The sequence below is a fragment of the Denticeps clupeoides genome, chromosome 3, assembly GCF_900700375.1.
Source record: "Denticeps clupeoides chromosome 3, fDenClu1.1, whole genome shotgun sequence".
In the NCBI taxonomy this organism is placed as follows: Eukaryota; Metazoa; Chordata; class Actinopteri; order Clupeiformes; family Denticipitidae; genus Denticeps; species Denticeps clupeoides.
The window spans coordinates 21,706,544-21,734,525 of NC_041709.1; the positions used below are offsets into that span (position 1 = coordinate 21,706,544).

The following is a 27,982-nucleotide window of genomic DNA, read 5'->3' on the forward strand; positions in this document are numbered from 1 at the left end:
CTTCTTCAAAACTGTCACCTAATCTCACGTTATTAATGCCGTGCGTGTCGTATTTCAGACTTCTGCCTTGTGCAGTACAACAATTCTCACATAAAAGGAGATTTATTGGTAAATCCCTCAATGGTCATTTGATATTTTGCACATTCCTTCACATCTTGCATGTTTGTCTTGTCTTGTGTGTACTGTTTGAAATATCCAGCATATCCACTTACAAGCACTACTACATCCAGTTATGTCTAGTTATGTCTTGTTTGACCTGTTCATTGTACAGAAAAGTTTCATTTTTCTCCTATAGAGATAACTTGTACAGCTTTTTTTTTAGTTAGTATAGTTTGGTTTAGTTTAGTGTGTAAATACATATACTGTATAATTTTCTCTGATGATTGCACTATGGGGGGGTCTGTGTGAAACATTATTTCAATACGCTGTATGCTGTGTATACTGTTGAACTGACAATAAACCAATCTTGAATCTTGATATTTTTTTACCGATTTTATATACATTTGTCTTCCATTTGATGAATCAATTATGTAATATCAAATGTGATATTACAACAAACAATTAGACTCAGAATTCATAAATATCTATGCAAAGGCTAATTGGTAGATGGATAAATGGAAGTTCAATTGCTTGTTTGCAGTCTGGGTGACATTGAGGGCCTTTTAGAGGCAGATAACGGAGTGGAAGATAGGAACTGGACTTCAAATTCAGAGCATGATGATGTTTGTTATTGTCCGAAGTATTAAATGATGCATACTTTTAATGTGTAATGGCCAAAGTATCAAATATGATACATGGGATCAGTGCTTTTACAAGCAGGAGAAACAGTGTCATTATCCCATGCACAGTCTATAAAGTTAACTTTTTGGCCTACTGCTAAATTGCTGGTGAACTTTTCAAAGTTGTTTTTTCAAGGGTTTTTCAAGACTGGTGGTGAAAAGACTATTTGAAAACTCTGAAAAAAGTATGACTTTGAATTTACTTGATTTGTGTGTACACATCAGTCCCAGTAGTTACCGGCGCTGTCCGTGGTCCTTTTATACTCTTTCCTCACCCCTCCTCCTTTCCTTCTGCATTATACATAAACAAAACATTTTCTTTATTCTGCGCTGATAGACACTTGTTATTGGTAGAAAATTATTGCCGCCACTTTTGGACCACGATGGTTCTTCTGAAATGCATTATGGGATGGGTCACATGATATTTCTTTAGGTGCTCGGCTCCTGAGCCCGTGTTTGTCACGTGTTTGTTCTGCATGCTCCGTCATCGGTGCACCATCCTGGCAGCTCCTGTCTGACCGCACTGAACTCCTGCTAACCTGGCAGGGGAAATAACATGGTCAAGAAGGCGCTTCACCTCTGGATTTATTTTGGGGAAGATAAGGAAAATTTGAAAACAAAAACAAAAACGGTATCTTGGGAGATCAAGGGATTTAAGGATGTTGGGAAAGATTTTGGTGGTAACGTCCTATCAGTTCTATCCTTCCTGGCAGCAACATTCCCGATACCAGGAAGATTTGTGGTGAACAAAATGTTCCAGTTTATATAGGGAGGGAAAAAAAAGGCTACGGAGAGATGTTATGTATAAAGCAGAATATTTGGGGGGCAGGGCAGTCCCTAATATAGGGAAAATCAAGGCCACTGTCGCATCAGCGGGCTGACAAGGGAAGGAAGTGCCGAAGCGGGACATACTGGGAAACAATGATTTATTTACACAAAGAAACAAAACAGGTACGAGGGCCAAAAAGGAAACACAACAAAAACGAACCCACAGGCGTGTGGCGATTGCCAGAACTGACAACAACTACACACATGAGTTGCACGGTCCACATCGGTCCGTGACGTTGGTCTTCTGCCCAACAGGTCCTTATAACAGGGCTCCACCCATGAACGCCTAATCAGCCGCACCCGTCCATGGCTGGAGCCCTGCTGTCAAGCTGATTGGTGCCAGCTGTGTCCCCAGCTGCACCCAGCCATGACTGCGACATTCTGAATAAATGAGAAAGACGAGTGTTAATCAAGAGAAGAGATTATGTTACAAGGGAAAGGAAAGAATGTGGTGTTAAGGAAATTGAGGAAAAATAGAAAATTGCTTCATTGATATAATTTAAAGGAAGTAGCAAGGAGCGCCGCCTTCCATGCTACTTTCCATTGGAGAACCTTATGATATTTACGTGGAAAGGATTTTTACTTTTGCTGAGAACTTTTTGCTGCATACTTTTTTTTTTATGATGTGGATGTGAAAAGGTTAAACTTTTGGTCGTTCCCTACTTTGCCACAATCACCACACAATGTTATCTGTTGTCTGCTGCAGGTGATTTGTAGAGCCGTTTTGAAATGAGATTTTAACTTTTTATTATCAATTTAATTGAAATTTTTGCTCCAGCCGTTTCCAGTCGTCACTCATTTTATTGCACACGTCTTCTTCTTCTGCTTCCAATGTCTTAATATTGCTCATGTAGTGTGAGCAGTCAGGTCCACCCCAGCAGCTAACAAAGGGAAAGTTAATGTTATGAGATGCATCCTTTTTTCAGTGTTGTTAATATTGGCACCTCACCCATTTCCCACCTCCATTGCCACCATGTGCCCCCTTCACATTTCTGTCTGCTCCCTCATATATGTCTCTATATGTCATATAGGCCCTGATCAACAAAAATGGTCCAAATATATACTTTAAGTAGATGGAAATGGAGGAGTGCAGATACCAACAAAGCACCAATTCAGCCAGACTTTTTTGCTTGTCTTTCTAAAAGGTCTAGGGTTGGACAACATTCAGAACAAACTGTAAAAAACGCATGAAGACCATGTGGTGTTGGGAAGAGAATAGAGTGTGTAGAAAAAACTCTTTCTCCCTCCACACAAAGCACTGTATTCAGCCACTCCAATTTGATGTTACCTGGCAGAAAGAGGCATGGCACAACAGAGGTTAAAAATGAACAGTTTCTAATTTATTAACACCGGTAAATAATTATTGTAGTTACATGTGAATATTGAATGTAAAAAGGTACCAAGGTTACAGAGAAAGTAAAAATGAGAAGAAAGAGTAAAGAGGGAGAAGAGAAAGAGAGGGGGAGAGAAAGTCTCAGAAGCCTTCCGGCTTCCGAGGGAAACCCCCCTGAGTAAGAACCTCAGAGAGCCCCCTTTCCACATGTGTGCAGACTTTTATACCCCTGGCCTACAGGAAGTTGTCACTGGCCTACAGGAAGTTGTCACTGACCAATCAGAACCTGTTGTTTCTGATGTCACGCCCCCCCCGGTGCCTCCCATTTGGGGAAGACAAAGAGGGTGGGCGGGAAGTTGTCACTGACCAATCAGAACCTGTTGTTTCTGATGTCACGCCCCCCCGGTGCCTCCCATTTGGGGAAGACAAAGAGGGTGGGCGGTCCTGACGGCTGATACTTCACAAGTTGATGTCGGACAAAAGGCATGTAAAAACCGGGGTGTCGAATCTTCACCCACAACCATCGACACAGGAATGTCACACTTCCCCCTGCAGACATCTGTTAGGCAAGACAAAAACAGGCTCCCGCGATGTCCATTCTTACAGACGGCCGGTTGATCCCCTGGGGCACTCGAGTATTCAGGGTCCATGGGGATCACAATTGGGTCATGATTGTGTATCTGCTTGCTTCCTGGTCAGTCGGGAATTCCAATGTAGCCGATAGTTGTGGTTCTGTGTCCTTTGCGATCCTCAGGCATCTGAGGTCACCCTTGTAGGGAAACCTGCCTTCTTGACATAGATCAAACACAGCAGCATACATAGAATATTCAACTTGATCCAGGGCTTTTCACACTTGGTTGGGTTCTTTGTCTGGAGTGTGATGAATTTAAAAGGTTGTAGGTTTGCATACAGATTGTGCATGTAGAAAAACAGTGTTCATCGTACATTAAAACCAAACCAGAAAAACAAATGACAACAATGATCAGATACTGTAATGCAAAAAACATGTAAATATAGTGGGAGGCTTAAAATGATATCAGGGAATTCATAACTCCGCAGATTTGCACTGGCTTATCAAGTCTAATCAACAACAGTGACCGGAAAAATAAACACAAATAAAATCCCGCTTGTTGCCATGTGATTAGAGAATTACACCTTTATCACTAAAAGCTATTATTTGAGATTATGGCATTGTTGAGGTGTTCAGAGAGAGAAACAGTTTCACATAAATTTAAATTCTGATCCTAAACATGTTGATCATACTGAACATGAATTTAAAATAAAAACAATGAATTTTAACAGTGCAATTTCCAATCCCTGATCAGTTATTATCAAATTGTTCACCGTGGGACATGGTTTATGATGTTCAATGTAATACCAGTAATCTAAAATGTCACAAATCCTGGTTATTACTGGTTACAGTTTGGTTTGTGGGTTCATCTATTGTGCCAGCCATATCTACATGCCACATTGTAAGTGATACAGTAATTAGTCTATGTTCATTTTATACCTTGTCGGAGTGGATCTGGATTTAGAAATGCCTCGGTTTCTACAGTCCCGGGCTTTTTAGGATATGTAGATCCTTTTTATTTAAATTAAAGCACATAGATTCTATTCCTCCCTATGCAGTAAAATTCAGATAAAAGAGACTTACGGTCACAGATCCACATCCGAGCAAAGGTATCACATCGTGATCACCATTTGTAAAAAACGCATGAAGACCATGTGGTGTTGGGAAGAGAATAGAGTGTGTAGAAAAAACTCTTTCTCCCTCCACACAAAGCACTGTATTCAACCACTCCAATTTGATGTTACCTGGCAGAAAGAGGCATGGCACAACAGAGGTTAAAAATGAACAGTTTCTAATTTATTAACACCGGTAAATAATTATTGTAGTTACATGTGAATATTGAATGTAAAAAGGTACCAAGGTTACAGAGAAAGTAAAAATGAGAAGAAAGAGTAAAGAGGGAGAAGAGAAAGAGAGGGGGAGAGAAACCCCCCTGAGTAAGAACCTCAGAGAGCCCCCTTTCCACATGTGTGCAGACTTTTATACCCCTGGCCTACAGGAAGTTGTCACTGGCCTACAGGAAGTTGTCACTGACCAATCAGAACCTGTTGTTTCTGATGTCACGCCCCCCCGGTGCCTCCCATTTGGGGAAGACAAAGAGGGTGGGCGGTCCTGACGGCTGATACTTCACACGTTGATGTCGGACAAAAGGCATGTAAAAACCGGGGTGTCGAATCTTCACCCACAACCATCGACACAGGAATGTCACACTTCCCCCTGCAGACATCTGTTAGGCAAGACAAAAACAGGCTCCCGCGATGTCCATTCTTACAAAACCATAATGATATTGACATGATATGATATTGATAATGATATGATATGTTTTTTATGAATTATTCAGTTAAAATTAGCAAAACATTGTAGAAATCCTGATTATGCTTTTAATAAAGCCCCTTGCAGACTGTCAGGATTGGCTCCAGGTGATGGCTACAGCTGAAACCAATTCTGACAGCTGTTAAAAGTCTGTGACTCCGCCCCTCTGCAGTGACGACATTTTTGTGAACTTTGGTGAACTCTGGTGCGAACCTGGTAACTTATGTAGGTGTATGGTTTGAGTTCTGGCAATCGTCACACGCCTGCGGGCTGGTTTGTGTTTTCCCCTTTTTGAACTGTTTACGGCCATCGAGCCTGCTTTTGTTTCAGTTCCCTTTCCCAGAATGTCCCGACTCTGCGCTTCCCTCCCCCGTCAGCTCGCCGTCATGACAGAATGCCGTCGCTCTACCCAAAAGCGCAGAGGAAGAAGGCAGAGAAGGAGCGCCATGAAAGATGCAGCCAGGCGCCAGCAGGCACCAGCGGCAAGTGCTGGAGAGACACCCGTGGGGTCGGGAGGAACCACGGCGAGACGCGCCACCCATTCTGGTGGAGCGCATTGTTCCCGGCGAGCCACGCATGATGACCGAGTCAGTGAAACCCGCAAGCGTCAACGGAGGCCTACCTCCAGCGGAGAGATGGACAGGCTCCTGCCGGAATTGCCAGAGTACTGCCCGTGGGAGCTGATCGTGTCTGCGGTCGGGATGTCTGCAGGGTGGACAACCCTTGGAACCACTGGTGGGACGACATGGACGACGAAAGCGACGATGATGTGGTGGGCGGTCCGGGTTGGGATGGCTCCACCCATCACGCACGTCCGAGATCTTCGCAAAGCCCGGCACATCCCACGTGACTTCCAGGGGTACAAGGAAGACGAAGGAGACACGGCGAGAACGAAGGTGACGCGGGTTGGGCGGTCCGTGGAGACCCACGTCACTCCCAGAGGTGTGACATTAGCGAGGAGGAGGACGTTGACGCGGGGGTAAGCTGGTGGAACAGGGCGACCCACCTTCCCTCTGCCTGGACGTTCCCCAGCTAAACGGCAGCACAGCACCAGCGCCCCCACCTGCTGTAGAGGATGTCCACCACCCTCCATGCCATACACCCACCACCATCTCCAGCTATGCACCCAGCCCCGTTTTGGGATGTCCCTCTTGTACCCGGACCCTTCAGCAGAGCAGCAAGTACATGCCGGTCTTTCATAACATCCTGTGGTGTGTACTTTGCTGCTCTTCCCTCCCTCTCAGATCACCACCATAATCACGCATCTGACTGGGTCAGCATGGGGCGCAGCCCTTTGGCAGCAGGAAGAGATGAACAGAATGAGTTTTCTGGACTTCGTGGAGAGACTGAGGGTGGAGTTTGATTGGCCAGAGCCTGAGCCTGGGATCGAACTCTGCCCCACCACCACACCCAGCGCCAGTCAGGATCTGGTGAAAGAAGACCCAGCACTGGCGAGCGGCGAGAAGGTTGCGCCTCCCGAGATCCTGGCTGTGACCCCAGAGGTGGTCCCAGAGAGCCCAGAGAGGGAGCCAGATGACCCTCTCTTCTGTCTGTCTCTGTTTCTCTGTGTGTGCATGGCATTTGTGTTCATATGTCACCCCCACTTTCCCTCTTTTTGTCCACCAGATGGCGACCCAGCAGCGGAGCCAAACCGCTGCTGAATCAGTTCCTGACGCCGAGGAGGTTCCTGAACCGACTGTGCAGGTCCAGGACGAGGTGGACGAGCCCCAAGGTACCCCAAGTCCAGCCGGGGGGGTGCTCCCCCAAAGTTTTGCCAGCGGGGACATGCAGCGAGAGGGGCTGCATGGTCTCAGAAGGCACCAGACAGGGGTGGCGTATGTGGGCCCGCACGTACCCGGAAGCATCGGCCATGAGTTATGTCTGCAGGTTGGAGGGACCAGGGCCACGATGCGGGACCATGCTGGGGAGCCAGCCTGAGGGTCAAGGGCCACCATGCTGGACCACGTCGGGGAGCCAGCCTGAGGGACCGGGTCCTCCAAGGGTAGGAAACAGCAGGGCAGGAGCCCTGTGGTTGCCCCAGTACGCCCTGCCACCTCCTCTGATGGTACTGCTGGGGCTTCGAGGACGTAGCCCTTGGAGGGAGGGGCTCTGTCAGGATTGACGGCACATGGACACATCACCTGTGCCCAATCCGGACCGCCATTAAAAGCCTGTGACTCCGCCCCTCTGCAGGGACAGCATTTTCGTGAACTTGACCTGTATGTGTTCTTTGAGTTCTGAGTTCTGAGTTCTGGTTTGTTTTATTTGTGTTGATTAATAAAATCCTTATTCCCATCATGTCCCATCTCTGCGCTTCCTTCACCTGTCGTGACAGACTCTTAATTGCTGTTAATAGAATGGAGACTGTGCTGCTTCTCAATCTGGTGGTTTGGGACCACTGTTGGTTTTAATTTGATGAAACAATTAATTTACACAAACTAAAATATTTACATATCTTGGCCTCTCCTAATGATATATAAGCTAATTAAGGTCTGGAACCTTGATAGACCCTTACCTTAGACCCTATGACAAATATTTTTGACACATAATAGAGTAAACCATAAAAAAAAATTAAAACAGCAATTTTTGTGAATGGAATTAAATATTTAATAAACTTCAGACATAAAAAAATTAACCTTCAGACCTAAAACATCAGATATACAACAAGTAATAACAAATCAGATCTGCAGAAGAAGGGCTACTCCTGCCAGTGTCCACTTGGAGGGGCTTTCTTTAGTCTTCAGGTTGAAAGTCCAGATGTAGATGGGCCCACACTGTCTGGTCTTGTAGACAGGACATGGGCAGACACTGCGGTTGTCCTGCTTATTTGCAGGGACGGCCTTCAAGAAGGTGAACGGAATTGCAGGGGTCAGCTCCTTCAGACGGGCGTCCATAATGATCCCTGTCTACACAGAGCAGAAGCAACAACAAATTATTATTAAAGGATTCATAATCATGATATAACACGAGAGCTACTGCTCTACTAATACATGTTTACCAAAAGTTAACAACAAAAATTATTCATTAAGGAAAATATTTAACACATGAAGTGGCTCTGATTGATCAATAAAAGACTGTGTCTGTATCTGTGTGTCCCAGCGACCTCCCTCCATTAAAAGGCCGTGTATGTAGCTGCCATTTCTGGGTGGGCTGCTGTTATCCTCCCTGTTCATAATATTCCTGGCTTATGCTTGTCCTCACAGATTTCGCAATTTTTCCTCCTCTCAAGTTGCTTGCGAGTCTTTGTTTCATTGTTAAGGCCCGCTGTGACAAACTGTCATTTCAGCTTTCAGATGGTGTCCTGGTTTTTCGTCCATGTGAATAATGAACTTTGCATGACAAACATGCTGATGTGTAAATTTCAGTACATAACTTGGATGTTTTTTTTTTTTAAAGAATGTGGGTCCACGGCTTTTTCGCTTTATTTGTTTTGTCAGAGGCAATGATTTGTTTGGCACTTAATGAAATTTTACAAATACTTTCTGTACAGATGTGCTTTAGGCATTTTACATACTGCCGCTGGGGTCAATTTTCAGAAAAATCACTATTGCTTTTCATCGCTATGCAGATGATTTCCAAAGCACTTAGAAATGATTCTATCTGACCACTTGTCAAGTGCTTAAATGAGATCAGAGCCTGGATGAGCAAAAATGTTCTAAATCTAAATGACAACAATGTCTCCCCAATGTCTCAAACCATCCGTACAAAATCTTGGTATCACCCTTGATAGTGCTTTTAAATTTGATAAACAAGTGTCCTTAGAATGCAATCCATGCATTCATCACCTCATGGCTGGATTACTGTAATTCATTTTACTTTTGGTATTGGTCGGTCCTTAACCCATCCAGTGGTATTGGTCAGTCCTTAATCCATTCATTTATCATGCATTCATCACCTCAAAGGTGGATTAATGGAATTCCTTTTACTTTGGTATTTGGTATTCTGTAAATAGTGCAGAATTCAGCGGCTCGTCTGCTCACTGGCAAGCAAAAGCGGGACCAAATTTCCCACAAAATTTTACGTTTTCATGAACCATGTCCAAGATGGAAAACTTATGGCTCACACTTTCTGGGAACACGGGGTGGCACTATACGAAACTGCTAATATTTTTACATGGATGTGACCTGGGGGGTAACCAGGCTGGTGTCCTTGTCAGGGTTTAGTTTAGTTTAGAGAGACTCTTCATTCATGGTGGAGAGATGAGAAGATTGAGGGGAAGCTCATCACTGTCTGGGTCCTCCTCTCTCACAGGAGACCAACCATTCAGTGACTCAGTCATGGTGGATGCTACTTTGGTGTGTGTGTGTGTGTGTGTGTGTGTGTGTGTGTGACATTATTTGTTTGTCTGGTTCAGGGTGTACCACATCATATAAGCTGCACAGGATGGGATGAGAAGAGTGTGGGAGGCATTGGGCCCTGTTGCTGTCTCAATCTCTTCTTCAAAATTAATTAAGAGGCATAGGAGTTTGCCAATTGTCTTTTATGAGTGTGCTGGGTTTATCCTTCAGACTTCGGCCAATTCCACATTTTGCCCACAAGGTGGCATTACTGTCCTGAGGAGACCAGAGTCTCCTCAAAATGTTGTTTTAGGATGAGCATGGTGGTATGGCCCAGTTTTTGGCATTGTGGGATTTGGCAGAGGTGCTTTGAGAACCTGTGAGAGATGCTTTTCCGATGTAGATATCGCAGGTGGCTGTTCCTCCTTGATATTATTTATGTGATCATTTTGAATAATGTGCCTGTTTTTATTATAAAATCCGGATCATTTGAGTGTTTGGACTTAGTTTGCTGTCTTATGTTTGTGTTTTTGTTGCATGTGGGCAGGAGCAAGCCCGTGTCTGCTTTGTGCCCTCCAACTTTATGCCCTTGTGAAAGACTTGGAGGGTTGAAGTCCCCAAAGTGAGATAGAGGGGAGAATATGGGAGTAACATATCCAATTAATCAACAAAGGTTTTAAGTGGCACAGGAGGGCAATATATGACAATGAGAAGTATGTACGATGTATTGTAGGATGTGTTAAAGATAAGATCATTGTTAAAGAAGACTGATGCCTGTGGGATACCCATATGTTAAGTATTCACTTAAAAGAAAAGAAGACGTGGTGATCTCTGTTATTCCACCTTACACACAAAACTTACACAGTGTTATGTAGTGTTATAGAGTGTCTGGAAGTAGGGAATTCGAAAATTAGGAGTAAGAACCATAGTTATAAACAGTTCTGCAAGGCAGTAAATGGAGGCTTGGCGATGTGATCCTGCACTTGTAACTGTAGAGAGGAATTTCGTGTGATCTAAAGTAATAATGTCATCATGGCCCTTGTAGCTTTAGTGTGATTCTGTTAACATTATGTAGCCCTTTTACCCCACGACTATGAGAGCTGGGCTCTGGGTTCATATCACTAAAAGTGATCCTTTACTCATATGTCTTAATCTTTAAATATAACTAGTGGAATTCCAAAATGAATTATATAAGTGGGTATAAACAACACACAGATAATAACATGTACAAAATATGTATTTCTTTCCTTTATATAATTAAACAAGGAACTCAAAAGAAATTACACAACACACATAAAATACACTTTCAAACAGTAAACCAATTAAATAACTTAAACTAAAGCCGGCAAGTGACAAAAAAATATAACCCCCACGGTGCAGGCCTGTGTGCAGCAAAATGTCGAGGTGCTTCAGTCTTATCACTTACGGCTCCCAGCACAATATGGCGTGCTTCGGTATTGCAGTCACTGTAACTCCTGACCTCCAGGTAAATCGTGAGCTTCGGTGCTCCTCGGGATGACGGGATGACCCTGGAAACAATGCGGTGCTCCAACGTAGCCAGAGGAAGCCTGCGCGTTGCCGGTAGCGCAGACTGCTATCTGGGTGCGCCGACACGCGTGTGCTCGTCCTCTCCTCTCCCTGTGCGCTCGCCCGTTCACCCTGCCGATGGACGGCGAATTCGTATGCCAGGCCCGTGTCCGAGCACGGAGCTAAGAGGCTAAGCTAATCGCCGGAGACTTCAGACACCAGCGAATATTACAACGCACCTCTCACTGAGATACTGTAAACCTTAGTGTCTAACTGATACAATAGTCCAGACTAACATACCGCTAATCTCCGGTTATTTATCAGTTCTTTTTCCCACAGTGTATTACTCTGTTCTTCCTTGCTTCTCCCACGTTTTTCCGCGAACTCCCTTCCTTTTTTCCCGCGCGCTCCACTTCCTTCCGTCTTATCCCTCCCACCATCGCTGATAGGTCAGAACATCACAGATAATAAAAGGAAACAGAAATAACACTGAACAAATATTTAGCAATAATTATTAACATAAAATGAACATAATAACATATATACACATGTAACATTCCCAAACTTTTCTCTGGGTTACACCCTCCCCCTTCTAAAAGTTTGTATGTCCTCATACAATACTAAGGCATGGGTGTACTAAGCATTGCTATCTTCAACGTTGGCCAATTTTAATGACAATACCCCTGTGTACAATAGTCAGAGGCTGATCTCTAGATCTACCAGGCCCATCATAGGTGAGTCTAACTACAGGCTTCACAGCTCGTTTTGGCCTGCATTCTGATCTAGTGTTCTGCATATCACTATGAGAATCAGTGAGCAGTTCTGGTTCAGATTCCAATTCAGGATCCACGTTCTGTTCTAAAACTACACTAGTCTCCTCTTCAGTCCTTCGGCAATCTTCCATCTCACTCTCAGATGTAGTAGTCCCATCAACCTGACTGGTATCTTGATTGAAAGGAGAGTCATCTTCATCTTCCATATCTCCCAGTGTTTCAGTGGCATTCCTGATTCTAGGCACGTTCTTTTCACGAGTGGCATGACGAGTTACAAAATACTCTAAGTCAGAAGATGTGTCAGAAAAATCCTGATCTTCCTGAGGCTCGGTTCTCGTTTCTGTCCCGTTTCTAAGACTCTTTCTTCTGGTCCTTGGTCTGGAAAGTGAATTATCAACTATGCTGGTTGATGGTATTCTCACCAGCTGTCCAATGGGAAGCAGATGATCCCTGTGGATTGTCTTGATACCACGTGTTCCATCTTCTCGCTTGATCTTAAACACTGGTATATTAGGCATCTTTCCCACCACAACATACGGATCAGGACTCCACCTACTCTCTAGTTTGTGTTTACCTCTCAGTCCTAAGTTCCGAAGTAACACCCTGTCCCCGATCTCTATGGACTGGAAAGTAACTCGCTGATCATACAGTCTCTTGTTTCTTTGATGTCTTTTATTAGCTGCGTCAGAAGCTAGTTTGTATGCTTGCTTCAAGTCTTCCTTCAGCTTTGAGACATACTGCAAATGACAGGCATCCCTCACCCCGTCTGGAGATGTTCCGAAACACAGGTCAACAGGAAGTCTGGCCTCTCTGCCGAACATCAGGCAATAGGGTGAAAACCCTGTGGCATCGCTCTTGGTACTGTTGTAAGCATGAACTAAATAGCCCACATGCTGACTCCAAGTGCGTTTCTTCTCATGACCAAGGGTACCCAGCATGGAAAGTAGTGTGCGATTAAACCGCTCTGGTTGAGGGTCTCCTTGTGGGTGGTATGGGGTCGTTCGTGACTTGCGAATACCCATTAAGGTCAACAGGTCCCTGATCAGCCTGCTCTCGAAATCTCGTCCTTGATCGGAATGAATCCTCGCCGGCAATCCATAATGCACAAAAAACTTCTCCATAAGGACCTTGGCTACAACATGGGACTTTTGGCTTTTTGTCGGATAAGCCTGAGCATAACGTGTAAAATGGTCTGTGACCACTAGTACATTGCTGATACCTTTTGAATCAGGTTCCATGGAAAGAAAATCCATGCACACAAGCTCCATAGGTCCATGAGTCACAATTTGATGCAATGGAGCTGCTCTCAGTTGAGGGGTCTTGTGGGTGATGCATTCTCCACAATTCTTTATGTATTCTTCAACATCTACTGACATTTTAGGCCAAAAGAATCGGCTCCTAATCAAGTCAATGGTTCTTTCTTGTCCCAGATGTCCAAGATCATCATGCATTGCTCTCATTACCATTTCCCGGAACTCTTTCGGCAGCACAAGCTGATTGACCACTTCTCCGGATGGCTTTTTGGTTACTCTATATAGTATTCCCTCTTTTATGCACAACTTCCCAGTCTCTTTTTTCAGTCGTGACAGCTCCATTGAAAGGTTCTTATCTTCCGTCCAATGACCCTGTTTGATAGCTTGTAATGCTGGTCTGATAATCTCATCATCTTCCTGAGCCTTTTTGAGAGTTTGTGTGGACATAAATTCCAATGATCTCATTCTCATGTGTGTTGGGAATGCATAGAAGTCAGGAATACATTCAGGGGACGCTCCCAATTGGCCCACCCAACAAGATGATGTGTCAGGGGCCTCGGGGACACCCACCTGCTGACAGATAGTTCTTACCCCAGACTGTGGTAGAGTCACCCATTCTCCTGTCTCTGTCATATTCCTGGACAACAGGTCAGCATCAATGTTGTGACGGCCAGGCCGATACTGAATGTCGAACTCATAGGTTGATAAGGCAGCCAACCACCTATGCCCAACCGCACTGAGCTTTGCAGTAGACAACACATAAGTAAGGGGGTTGTTATCCGTACGTACAGTGAATCTTGCGCCATACAAATATTCATGAAACTTGTCAACCACTGCCCATTTAAGAGACAGGAACTCCAGTTGATGTACAGGGTAGTTTCGTTCAGAAGGGCTCAATTTTCGGCTTGCAAATGCAACTGGTCTTAACCCCTCTAGATGCTCTTGGTACAACACTGCACCTAGACCTTTTAGGCTAGCGTCTACATGCAGGACATAGGGTTTTTCAGGGTCTGCAAAGGCCAGAACAGGGGCATGAGTTAGGCAGTGAATAATCTGCTCAAAAGCATCTGTGCATGACTGATCCCATCTTTCCCCAAAAGGTTCCGCCACTTTCCAATAGACTTTCTCTGCACCTTGCGTGACTCGTCTACTCTTTTGCGTGGGCGCATAACCCTTTGTGAGCTCCGTCAGAGGTCTCACAATTGCGGCATAATTGGCAATAAACCTGCGATAATAACCACAAAATCCAAGAAAAGATTGTAAAGTCTTAAGATTGGTTGGTTTTGGCCATCTAGTCACTGCCTCAATCTTTCCTGGATCTGGAGCGACACCATCTGCAGACACAATATGTCCAAGGTACTTCACCTTTGGTAGGCAGATCTGACATTTATCCATAGAAAGCTTCAACCCAACTTCCCCAAGGCGATCCAGAACCTTGAGAAGCCTGGTTTCATGTTCCTCTAGGGTTTTTCCAAAGACAATCAGATCGTCTAAGTAAACCAAGACCTGCAGGAGGTTCATATCTCCAACAGCTTTCTCCATTAACCTCTGAAAGGTCGATGGAGCTCCGGTAATTCCCTGAGGCATCCGTTCGAATTGGAAGAACCCCAATGGGCAAATAAAGGCTGTTTTCTCCTTGTCTTCTTCAGACATAGCAATTTGGTAGTATCCACTACGCAAATCAAGCACCGAAAACCACTGACTCCCTGATAAGGCATTAAGTGCATCTTCAATACAGGGTGTGGTGTACTGATCTGGAATAGTCCGGCTATTTAATAGTCTGTAATCTATGCACATTCTAACAGCTCCATTCTTCTTTCTAACCACTACTATTGGTGAAGCATAAGGGCTTCGAGACTCAGTAATGATTCCCGCCTGCAGCAGTTCTTGTAGGTGTTGCCTCACATCCTCAATGTCAGCAGGAGCCAGACGACGAGATCGCTCTCTGAAAGGTCGAGGGTCAGACAGGCGAATTTTGTGTTCAACCCCCCTGGCCAAACCAACATCCCAATCATGGACTGAAAAGACATGGGATTTCTCAGCCAATTTTGTGCGGAGTCTATTTTTCCACTGCTCTGAGATTGGTGAGTCTCCAAAATCAATCATGTTTACATCGAACTCTGATGGAACTGTGTCTTTGGGTGGGATACTGGTCACGGAGTCCACATAATACATACATCCAATCACTGTCCCCACTGGTATCGAGGTTTCTCTTGAGCATTCGTTCCTGATTAACACCCGGAAGCTGTTGATGTCTAAAGCTTCACGGGGTACTACCATTGGGTGAAGAAAAACTCCAGCAGGCAGAACAGTTACTGGGCATGAGTCAATCATTAGGATCTCCTGTCCAATGGAAGGCTTCAGCTTGACTTTGCATGCAACTGGTGTCTCACCACCTGGTGGTAAAACTAAAGGCCCTGGACCTTGCCATCGCACCTGACCAACTTCGTCGTGCGAAGACTCATCCGCCTTACAACTTGGATGTGTGTCACCATTGACATTGACATGAAGGCCCAGTGTCTGTGTCACATCAATTCCATTTTCCTTGCACTGCTGCACCAGCCGTCGGACATGGCTTGCATTAGTACCCACAATTACTGATGTTTGATCATCATTCCGGGGGCTAGGACATATGAGTGCAAGGACAGTCACACGCTGATGGATCCCCACTACCTCTGCCGGGTACTCCAAGTCCACTACAACGTAACCCATATAAGGGTAACTGGCAACCGAGTCACTCAGTCCCCATAGGGATAAACCAGAGACGGGCTGAATTGGAATATCAGACAAGTGTTCTTTGTACCAGGGCTCAAAGATTATCATCACCTGGGAACCACTGTCTAAAAGAGCAGTGCATGGTCTTCCATTCACTTTTAGTGGGACAAGGCTAGGTGGCCCCACCAAGCCATCTGGTAGGCCAGCAGTATGGGGCATAGCAGCCCTACTTGTTTTGACTGCACTGTTTACTGTACTTGCTGCACCATCTGATGACGGTGAATTGCTCTTGTAGATTTTCAATGCTTGAATCAGTTTTTTGATTACTTTAGCCTGGTTTTCTTCATTTCGACATTTTCCAGCAAAATGTCCATTCTCTCCACATCGGTAACAGAAATGCTCTTCTGACATTTTGGTTGATTTCCGTGGAGATCTGGCAACAGATTCGACAGCCTGCGTGGCTACCAGAATTCCTTGGGGTTCAGTCACATTCATTGTGACTTTATGTTGAAGACGCTTCAGCTGCTTGCTTAAAGCTCTACACTCACTTTCAGGACAACGCCCCCTAGGCAACACATTTGATGGAGGTTTCATAACACTCTCTGTAGCAACAGAAGCTGTCTGGGACACTGCTGTAGTGAGCAGGGACTTCAGTTCCTTTATTTCAGACTTTAGGTTTTGAAATTCAGTCTGTTTTACCTCCATGTCTTGTTTTACATAGGCAGTCTGTACAACAGAGCTGATCTTCTTCCTTGAAGCTTCAAATTCTTCTTCGGCCCGTATCTCTTTCAACAGCTGGAGAAAAGTTGGAGGTGCTGCTTTTCGCTCTCTTAAACGAAGATTAACCAGCATCAGATCAGAAACAATTGCACCTCGCAGTATCTGATCCAGCCGTGCTCTATCAGCACAGTTTGGGGGAAGCCCACCTCTCTGTACGAGCCTATCCAGTAGCTGTTCCAGACGTCTAAGGAAGTCAGATAGTTTTTCTCCCGGTTGTTGTTGTAACAATCGAAAAGCAACATAAAGGTCTTCCCCTGACTCTGCACTACCGAAAGCATGCTCCAGCGCTTCTATGCAGTCTTCTGGGCTTAACTCTGGATCACCTGCTCGTGCTGCTTTAACTATTTCCAGTGCTGGACCCCTCAAACTTTCCATCAATCTTTGCCTTTTCTCTTTACGAGGCCAATCACACTCTTCCACCATTAGCCGTGCTTGTTCCAGCCAGTGGTCAAACTGCTCTTCACCAGCTGGAGTTGGTAGTGTTCCGGAAAACATCCGTAGACGACGATAGCTTCCATATTCACTGGTAGGTTTCGAGGCCTTATCCAGCAAAACGCCCACAGCTTGAAGAATGGCTTCTGTTGAGCCAGGGAGTCCCTCTTTTTCAGTGAACAATATTCGCAAATCTTCCATTGTCCTACCTTCAGTTTGTAGGAGTCCCGTGAGCTTCTGGCTAAAACTTTGTGCTTCTTTCTCTTTAGCCTGATGCACAATGACTATAGTCCAGGCTTCCTCTGTGTCACCTGGAAAGACTTTTGGAGGAACATGTTCAGCTTTCACTACTTCTTTACATTCGCACAAAGCCAAAAAGCAGTTCAGGCGCGTGTTAAAAGTTCGCCCACGAACACGTACACGTCCGAAACTCTTCACTGTTTGTAGAGTCTCTTCGATTAATGAAATGTCATTTTCCTCCGGCATAACTACCATAAATGCATGCGTTTCCTCTAATGCCTCACCTCGGCACCAGCCTTTAAGTTCTAATTCTAGATCACTATGGCTTGCCATACTGGTCAATAAGTTGCTTAGCAGTGTGCTGAGTGTAACAGAAAAAAATCACTTCTGGGAACCCACTAGCAATCCCAGCGGTGCCTCCAATTTATGTAGCCCTTTTACCCCACGACTATGAGAGCTGGGCTCTGGGTTCATATCACTAAAAGTGATCCTTTACTCATATGTCTTAATCTTTAAATATAACTAGTGGAATTCCAAAATGAATTATATAAGTGGGTATAAACAACACACAGATAATAACATGTACAAAATATGTATTTCTTTCCTTTATATAATTAAACAAGGAACTCAAAAGAAATTACACAACACACATAAAATACACTTTCAAACAGTAAACCAATTAAATAACTTAAACTAAAGCCGGCAAGTGACAAAAAAATATAACCCCCACGGTGCAGGCCTGTGTGCAGCAAAATGTCGAGGTGCTTCAGTCTTATCACTTACGGCTCCCAGCACAATATGGCGTGCTTCGGTATTGCAGTCACTGTAACTCCTGACCTCCAGGTAAATCGTGAGCTTCGGTGCTCCTCGGGATGACGGGATGACCCTGGAAACAATGCGGTGCTCCAACGTAGCCAGAGGAAGCCTGCGCGTTGCCGGTAGCGCAGACTGCTATCTGGGTGCGCCGACACGCGTGTGCTCGTCCTCTCCTCTCCCTGTGCGCTCGCCCGTTCACCCTGCCGATGGACGGCGAATTCGTATGCCAGGCCCGTGTCCGAGCACGGAGCTAAGAGGCTAAGCTAATCGCCGGAGACTTCAGACACCAGCGAATATTACAACGCACCTCTCACTGAGATACTGTAAACCTTAGTGTCTAACTGATACAATAGTCCAGACTAACATACCGCTAATCTCCGGTTATTTATCAGTTCTTTTTCCCACAGTGTATTACTCTGTTCTTCCTTGCTTCTCCCACGTTTTTCCGCGAACTCCCTTCCTTTTTTCCCGCGCGCTCCACTTCCTTCCGTCTTATCCCTCCCACCATCGCTGATAGGTCAGAACATCACAGATAATAAAAGGAAACAGAAATAACACTGAACAAATATTTAGCAATAATTATTAACATAAAATGAACATAATAACATATATACACATGTAACATTCCCAAACTTTTCTCTGGGTTACAATTAGCTCAGGAGATCTGTGCATGCTTGCATCTGAAAGGAACACTAGGAAGCATGTTTAATATATTTACTTCATCGTCTTTGTACTGTAAATATATGGCAACATATTTTCAGAAATTATTATTGATTACCATGGAATTGTATTATTTTATTTTTATGCAGTGTAAACATAGTGTATATAATTTAGCAGCAAAGTAGGAATGTTTTGCAGTCAACAGTTAAGAACATGTCAAATACAGTACAATGTAACATTATTTATATTATATAATAGCCAGAAGGTTCAAGTGTTTAATCCTTGGAAGACATCCCATGCAGTTGGAATGCTGTTGTCTTTGCAATTTAGAGAAATGTTAGAGTAGAGGTAGTCAAGGGAGGCATGATGGCAGCAGGGTTACAGTGGCAACAGGGCATTTTGCTATACATTCTTGAATATATGCAATGCTGAGCAAAAGTATCTCTTAAGATCTGAAACTTACAAAAATGCAGGAATGCTTCCATGGATTATCCCAAAGCAGATGTGCAAATATGCATCAAATTGGAAATTTGAAAACACACATGTAAACACTTAAAATTTAAAAATTAAAAGGCGATAGATATGCCGGAGGAATATAATCACAATCAATCATATCCATTCCAGAATACTACGGAATAGTATAGAATACTAGATACTGATGCTCTGTATTTGCACCTGTAAAACTTTAACAAAGCACAGTTTTTTTACTTAATTTAAATACTTTAAATACTGTCACCCTTTACAACTCCAGTTAAGCAGTTTAAAATTGTGATCTTGATTTTATTGTGGTTACTAAGTATCTGAATGATGTCTGGATTTACAGAGACATGCTCCTCATGACTTTTCTGTCTTTGCTCCTGATCTCTGACTTGACTGGATGCAGGCCTGGATTCCCTGCTGTGCGCCCCGATAAGATCAAATCCTGTAGCCTCTTTGCATCATGGGAGAACCAGTCCCTCTCAAAGGCTGCTTTCACTTGGTCCAAGATGGTAGGCCTGCCTTCCAGTTTGCCTTCAGCTGACTTGATCACGAGCCCATTTCCAGCATTGAAAGTAAATTCGTTGCCCACCCAGTCAAGATTTCCTGTGTATAAGAGAAGATTTACATATCAGCTGTCAAGCTATGTTGTTCATAAAGTTACACAGTGGAGCTGTGTTTACTGAAACCAGAACTTCACATAAAAATTTTAATAATAAACAGCATACGCAAGGTACGTTTCACATGTCCACATTAATGTCGCAGCACCTACTGGGTGCTGCCTCATGGTTCTTATGGAGTCCTGGTCCATCAAGCCTAATTGGTTTCAGCTGGGATGGATCAAGACTTCATAATCACATGGACAGCACAATGCGAGATGAAAGACTTTAAAGGATCAAGACAGACCCCAAAGACTACAATAGGCAATTTCCAAAATAACAATATGATCATCAGAATCTTAATGGAGTGTGATGAAACGTGTGACTATGAAGATTCCAATTGTGGCAGAGAGAAAATGATTTGGTTTTATCTACTCACCTATGTATAATGAGTTATCGGTCACAATGTATTTATTGTTGTTGACCTCCCGTTTTTTTCTGTTTGACCTGTAATTCTCTTCAGGGCCACTGAAAAACTTCTATGAAGAATGAAAAGCCATGATAAGACTTACTGGATATTTGGGTACTTCTTAATGAAGGACAACATTTGCCAGAATGTCACTCACCACATCCAGGCTACAGTTTTCTAGCCCCAGGCACAAGGACTTGAGAGAAGTGACAAAGTTATATGTGAGAGGATGTGTCTTCTTCCAAAGGCTAATTAGCAAATAAACTCGAACTCGTCTCAAAACTAAAGCTTCACGGAGAGCTTCATCTATTATTGACCAGTACCTAGAAAAGAGAGGATTAGCATAAACCAATTAGTGATAATATGAAAATCAAAGAAAGAAGAAATACTATCTAATATATGGAATGCTTGTTAAAATCAGAATGTCACCGTGTGAGCTGTTGGCCATTTGATGTTTTCCAAACCAGTGGCAGATAGTTTGTGACGGATACATAAATGAACTTCTTAGCTTCTAGTATTACTCGTTGTATGGCATCTATGTCTCTGGTCCGGTCTTTAGCACAGAATAGGTCTGGAGAGCTCTGTGTAAATTCCACATAGAAAGTAGAAAAAAAATTACATTTAGAGAAAACAGCTTACTGAGTTCACTTCTTAAAGTGTAAGAAAAAATATATATGTAGGCTCATGTTTGTTGTGGCAAATTTTTCATCTTATTTATGCCATGTCACATGCACACCCCATTCAATCACAATAACAGATATATTTAATAAAAAGAGCTTCACTGTGTCATATTTGATCAAAGCCTTTGCTAGCTGTCTAATTTAATGGATATTTTTCCCAGTCTCAGGGTTACTTATTCCACAAAATAAAATCTAAGCACCAGAAATTAAGAAATGCAGCTCATGCATCATTGTCAGACGAGAATGTTATCAGTGCTCTGGTGGTGCTCTTAGAGTGTATTACATTCTGGCCTCAATGAATTTGTAGGGATGATGGATGCAGCTGCATAGGTGTGCTCATCTTCAGCAACCCTAAGCAATGTTTTTTTTTTGCAACTAAATTAAGTTCATAACTGTTGTAGACATCAAATTCTCAAGAGATACATTTTGTAATAATGAAGGTGCTAAATGGCTAAAATGGCTATATTATTTTCATGCTGTTAGTGGCAGTAAGTCTGTTTGCATTACAAATCCATTTAGATCACAACAAAACCAGACACTCACAGAAACGTAAACGACAGCGTCTGAACTGTTCAGATGCACCAGAAGTGGCTCATCTTTGCTATACAGGGCCGTCACTCTCTTAGACCATATAGATGGGATATAGTCCTTATGCTGCAGCTGCCAGAAGAAAGAGAATATCCGGTGCAGGTCGAGAGCCAAGCAGCTGCAATTGTACACAATTACTCCCAACTCTTTCCTCTGTGGAAACAGAGTTGGAGCACTTCATGTAGAAATCATTGTTTCGTTAAAAAAATATAGTAAAATATACCATTAAATATTCATTATGGTGTGTAATATTCACAGCTATAGATCAGCTGTAACAGTCTGTTCTAATGACATGTGGTTTAGTGAATGCTCAGATATTGTGACACCAAAAATTAGACTCAAGGTTCACAACATAGTGAAACTGTCATACAAAAAAGGGAAACAAGTTTACGATGGCCAATAAACAGAAAAAACACTGAAAAAGGTGAACACTGGCTAAACTAAAAAAAATGCTATAATAATGGGTGTGACACACATAATAATTGCTAAAATATTAGGTGTGACTAATACTTCCTATTTTTAAGTTTAGCTAATCCACTATTTTTACAGTGTATGGATGCACTGAAAAAGTAAGTCATAGCTGTTGTTTGTTTTTCTCATTACAGTCTTTAAAAAAAAAATCTAATTTATGGCTATGGCAGAACTGAGGCCAAGTGAGGTTAGAGCTCTGAGGTTTAAAAAAAAAAGTTATATTGACAATAAAGGCACAAAAAGAAACCCCCTCCTCCAGGGATGCTTCCGACAGAGGCTATATGGAGTTGTGAGGCCAGCCCCTGGGATGTGGTGCCGGACGTTCCGGCCGACCCCAGTGGAATTGTTGTCCGCAAGGCAGTTTGTGTCTCCTCCCACACCCTCTCCACCCTTCAAAACCACCCCCGGCGGTTCCCTGTCCCAGGCACAGAGGAGGCTGGCAACCCAGCACACATTGAAATGGTGTCAGCCCCATGAAGGAATGATGCAGGCAGTGCTGGGCATACTCCTCCCAGAACAGAAAGTCTGCCCAATAATGTTGGTTACCATGACAATAGGCTTGGAGGAACCTGCAGAGTTCTTGCATCGTTCTCTCCACTTGTCCATTGGTTTGTCAGTGATAACCCGAAGTCAGGGTAACTGCGACCCCTAGCCTTTTGAAATAACTTTTCCAGACCTGTGAGGTGAATTGCGGACTGCAGTAGGACAGTATGGGATTCCATAGACCCCGAACACATGTTCTAATAAGGCCTCTGCAACCTGTAGGGCGAAGGGAAGGGAGCAACATGTAAGAAATCAACACCCTAAAACATTGTGTAACCTTAACACTGGCAAGTCTGTTACAAAATCCACAGCAATGTGTGACCCAGGCCTTTCCAGTGTTGGCAATGCCTATAATTTAGCGATGGGCAGTTCATGAGGACTTTTGGTGGTGGCTCATACAGAACAGGAGGAGAAAATTGTCTGTACATCCCTCTTCAAAGTGGGCCACCAAAGTGGATGCCCAATAGCAGTTGTAATGTTGGCCCCTCCAACCACCCTCATATGAACGCACTTCGGCACTGTCACGACTACGGACTTACGAGGGAAGGAAGCGCAGAGGTTTGACATACTGGGAAGGGGGTTTTATTATAACAAACAATAAAGAAATACAAATAAACAGTGGCGCGGTGGCCGAAAACAATTTAACTTAAATAAAGAACTGAAACTAACCCGTAGGCGTGTGGCGATTGCCAGAACTCAAAACACATGAAACGAAACCAGGTCAAGTTCGTGCAGAGAGTTCACGAAAATGCCAGAGACCCAGAAGGGGCGGAAACTTCCGGCATTTATGGGGCGTCAGGATTGGAGTCAGGTGTGGAGCCCAGCTGCAGGCAATCCTGACAGGCACATGGGTTCTACAAGGAGGGCAACCCAGGGGAACCGGTTTACTGTGATTCTCCAGTGTGATCTCCTTGTCAAGGTCCCACATTAAAGGGACGACAATCATGGAGGATGGCAGAATGGGCTCTGGCTCTTTTTCAGCCTTGTGTGCAGAATACTGCTGTGAAAGTACATCTGGTGTCACGTGCTTCCCGGGCCTGTATGTGATCAATGAAAAAATATAGTGTCCAGCGTGCTTGACGAGAGTTCAAAGGCTTTGCCTGCTGGATATGTTCAAGGTTCCGGTGATAAGTCATTACCTCGAATGGACGCCGAGCCCCCCCAGTAGATGTCGCCATTTCCCCAATGCAGCCCTCAAGGCCAGCATTTCCCTATTGCCCACATCGTAATTCCTTACGACCTCTGTCAGTTTACACGAGAAAAGGAACAAGGGTGCAACTTCTTGAGGTTGCCATGGTATTGGGACAACACCATGCCCAGTCCTACTTCCAAGGCATCTACTTCCACCACCATATGCCTTCGCAGGGTCAGGCATATTTAGCATTGGTGCTGAGATGAACCTGTCTTTTAACGACTGACTTGAGCGGGGCTGGTTTTTAATAAACGCCGGTAAGAGAAGAAACCACAAGACTCCTTGATTGTTGTTGGCTCCTACCACTCAGTAACCCCAGCACCTTCGGTTCTTCCATATTGATTCCAGTAGCGCTAATGTGGTAACGGAGAAAAGCCACCTCTCTCTGAAAGAAGGAGCATTTCTTGGCCTTGGCGTACAGTTGGTGTGAGACTGTACAGTCATGAATCACGTGTTCCTTGCGTGTTTTCGAATAAACCTTAATGTTGTTGGTGTACCAAGCATGTAACCCTGACACACAGGCATCGTGGTTAAAGGGGGAGCTACGCCAGTGCTAGACTGCGGTAACCAAGAAAAGCAAAACCGAGAATCAGCAACTGATTTGCTCAGTGGCACCTCAGGGATTTGACCGGGATTAGAACCAGAAACCTTCTGATTACAGGGCCACTTCCTTAATCACTAGGCCACTACTGCCCTGATGTTCCTCCACTGCTGCCAGAGGTTCTGGGTGCAACGGAACCGGTGTTGGGTCCATCTTTAGAGGGAGAGAGTCGTTCTTCTGTCACGACTGAGGTGTACGGACCAGAAGACGGATGCTGAGGTTTCAAATAAAAAAGTGTTTTTTTGACAATAAATGCACAAAAAGAAACCGCCATGCCAAGTCCCACAGTTCTGGGTCAGAACTGCATCTGTGGAGGGTTCACAAAAAAATGTGTATGAGGGTTCACAAAAAAAAAAAAAAGATACAATAAATAAACCACACTTAGTGGTTCCTAAGTGCACACTTATTATGACTTAACGGGGCATTGGTGGCCACATACATGACACAACACACACAGACATAGACATGGACCCTAATACTCAGGGAAGGAGGGTATATATATATATATATATATATATATTTTTTTTTTTACTGTACTGTAATGATACTGAACGCATGTTTTGTTTGGTTTATTCACATTATGTCAATTCAAAAATATTAGGTGTGACCTATTTGTTTTCTTTTTTTAAGACAGTGTTCACTTTTTTCAGTGCAGGTCTAACTGAAAAAAATAGCAATAAAACATGTACACAAGACAAGCAACAAAAGGAGTGAGTAAAGGAGTAATTTAGTAATTAAAGGAGAAATTAAGGGCTAAAAAAAGGCTAACACAAATTAAAGATATGACGCTACCAGGTGGGCACCAGAAAGTAACAAGTGTCACTCTATAAGCTGTCAGATAAATAGTATATCCAGATCTCAGATCTAGAGCAGATCATCACAATTTGGTGTCACAAATCGACTTCTACTGGGATAATATGAGTATTGACTTGACACTTTGGTGAAGTACCGTAGCTAGAGATTTCCAGGTCATGCTACCACTTCCAATATAAATGTGTTTGCGATCCACCAGCCAAAACGATGAGTGTATGTGCCCTTTGGTGAGTGCAGTCATATTCACAAAGCGCACCTCCGCACCTGGCGAGAAACAGGAAAAGAAAGGAGCAAGAGTCTTGCTTTCAGGATCTCAGCCTTGGAAGACCAGACAGTTTGCTATAGGCCGATTAGATACAAACCACGGCACATGCACAATGCCTGACCTTGTTCTAAGTGACAAATGAGTGCAGAGGCAAGGAAAGCTGTAGAAAACATAATATTGGGACATAAATGACTGATGTACTCTATTCTGAACTAATTGGCAAAAGGGAAGAAAGAAATTGTGACGTGAAAGTGAAGTGACTGTCATTGTGAAACACTGCAGCAGAGCACACTGTGACACAGCGAAATGTGTCCTCTGTATTTAACCATCACCTTTTGTGAGCAGTGGGCAGTCACGACAGGCGCCCGGGAAGCAGTGTGTGGTATGAGAGGAGGAGGTGGGTAAATTACGTCACCTTGAACTGAACCATTCTACTGTAACAAGAGCTTAAAAAATGGATGTAATGGATGTAAGAGAATGAAAGATGTACCCAATCACCTCTAGTATGGGCTCACCATGGTCTGAGAGGCTGTTTAGCTCCACAGAGTGAGATAGACCACTTACGATCTTTAGTTTAACCAGCCGATTCTTCAGATTGAGCAGCTGTTGGAAAAGTCTCTGCCCCTGCAGACAACCACATTGCATAACCATTTAGTCAACTGATGTCATTTAACACAAATTATGCTTAATTTAACCAAAGGAAAATCAAATTGTCCCCATTGTGCCACCAAAACAGCTATGACACATTGTGAAAGTCCCTCACAGTTGAGTTTGTTTGTGAATTATCAGGCTTAAAGCGTTTACTGCCATCCACATGAACCCCAATTAAGCAATTTTAATGCATCTGGCCATCCACAGATGACCAGGCCACATGTCATGCACAGTTCACCAGTTGTCCTTTTCTGAACCAATTTTGTTATATGCTGACCCCTGCACACTGGGAACTCCCCAGACATTTCGGTGAACTGCCTGTTCACGTGCTGTCTCGTGGATCCCTTCCCTTGAGAGAGGGACGTTCATAACCTTGCATATACCCTTGTAAGCAAACACACAAATGTTATTTGTGCTGGTACCTCATTAGCAGAGAAGTAATCAGTCTGTTGTTCCAGGGAGGTAAGGTCCCACTGGGAGGAGACTATCTCCACTGACCACTTGGCCAGATCCAATAGTCCATTTAGAGCCACGGTGAGGGGGAGGTGAGTTGTAGCATTAGACGAAAATGAAAATCCCTCTGGAATGTTCTCTACCAGCACAATCCTTCACAAATGATCATCATTAGTACAATACACAGTGTAAATTAATTAACAATGCTGAAAAATGGATGGTCATCGTGGGGGGGCAGAACTAAAATGGGACAGAGCAAGCATTTTCTTTTTACCGGCAATTTTTATTGCAGTTCTCCTCAGTGATGCCGTCCTCCTCTTCAACCCAGACATCCACAGCAGAGAACATGAGAGCCAACAGTACAGCAAAGCAGCACAGCAGAGCAAAGATCGCAATGCACTTTTGCTGAGACTGAGACAGAAAGTGAGAGAGTCATATTCCAGAACCAAACAATACCTGCATGAAGCTCAAACATGAATAGGTTTATGTTTAGGAAAGATCATGTAGCCAAATCAGACCGAATCCTAACTAATCTAAATATTGGCTTATACTCTCCAGAGTACAAAGAGTACAGAGAACAAGTTTTAAAACGTAAAGAGAATCCCTTTGGATTCTAAATTAGAACAACACTGGTGTTCATGCCTCAGATGTGTTTACTCCTGATGCACAATGCATATCCTTGATCCAGACTGAACTTGATAGTTCCGTGTGAAGTAATGTTCTGTCAACATGACAGCATATAAGTGATTAGACGAATGCCAAACAGTTCTAGGAAAAGCAACTGCAGAAATTGAATTTCTTAAATTTATGTCAGCAGTCATTTCCACGTGCATTATTCCACCAAAGATCTCTAGATGTTCTACAGAGTTGAGGGAAATTGTTTGAGTCACAATGATTGATTGTAGCTGCACACTATAATAAGCTTACTACCCTCAATGGCCTCTTGAGGAAAACAAATAGGAAATCTCCTCTATCACAGTGAAGGTGTTTGCCAGAGACAGCATCATTTCAGCAAAGCGAGGGAACTGCGTTTTCCACTGTTGACCATTATAATTTGCAACAACAGTCAAGTAAATTTTTATTTTGACCTTTAAAAAATAAAAAAATGGCATACAAATGTTAGACATTAGAAGCTTAAAAGTGAATCTTGTGCCCTCTCTGGTTTTCCTCTGATTACTCATATTGATTGTGGACGCCAGTTCCCAAATAAATGTCTGCCTACAGTGTTCGCTGCTCCATCCAGCAAACACAGATTTGCATTTTGATTCACTTTTGCCAGGTGCACTGCCATTATTTGAATGATGAAAGTAAATGATATGTTCACATCACACACTTGTCCCTCTTGCTTGTGAACTGTGATAAATACAGCACATGACAATCCACT

General features: G+C 43.7%; 1 protein-coding gene across 1 annotated transcript; it reads right to left on the reverse strand.

The window, feature by feature from the left end:
- Nucleotides 1–19,059: 19,059 nt before the first annotated feature.
- Nucleotides 19,060–27,060, reverse strand: pld5 (phospholipase D family member 5). The gene is made up of 10 exons (XM_028970989.1): nt 27,055–27,060; nt 26,873–27,009; nt 26,568–26,751; nt 26,010–26,118; nt 25,366–25,493; nt 21,565–21,762; nt 20,771–20,922; nt 20,499–20,664; nt 20,312–20,411; nt 19,060–19,879 (listed from the first exon to the last, which is right to left on the reverse strand). Exons 1-10 carry the CDS (start codon nt 27,058–27,060, stop codon nt 19,614–19,616), a joined length of 1,446 nt encoding a protein of 481 aa, XP_028826822.1. The 3' UTR covers nt 19,060–19,613.
- Nucleotides 27,061–27,982: the final 922 nt, after the last annotated feature.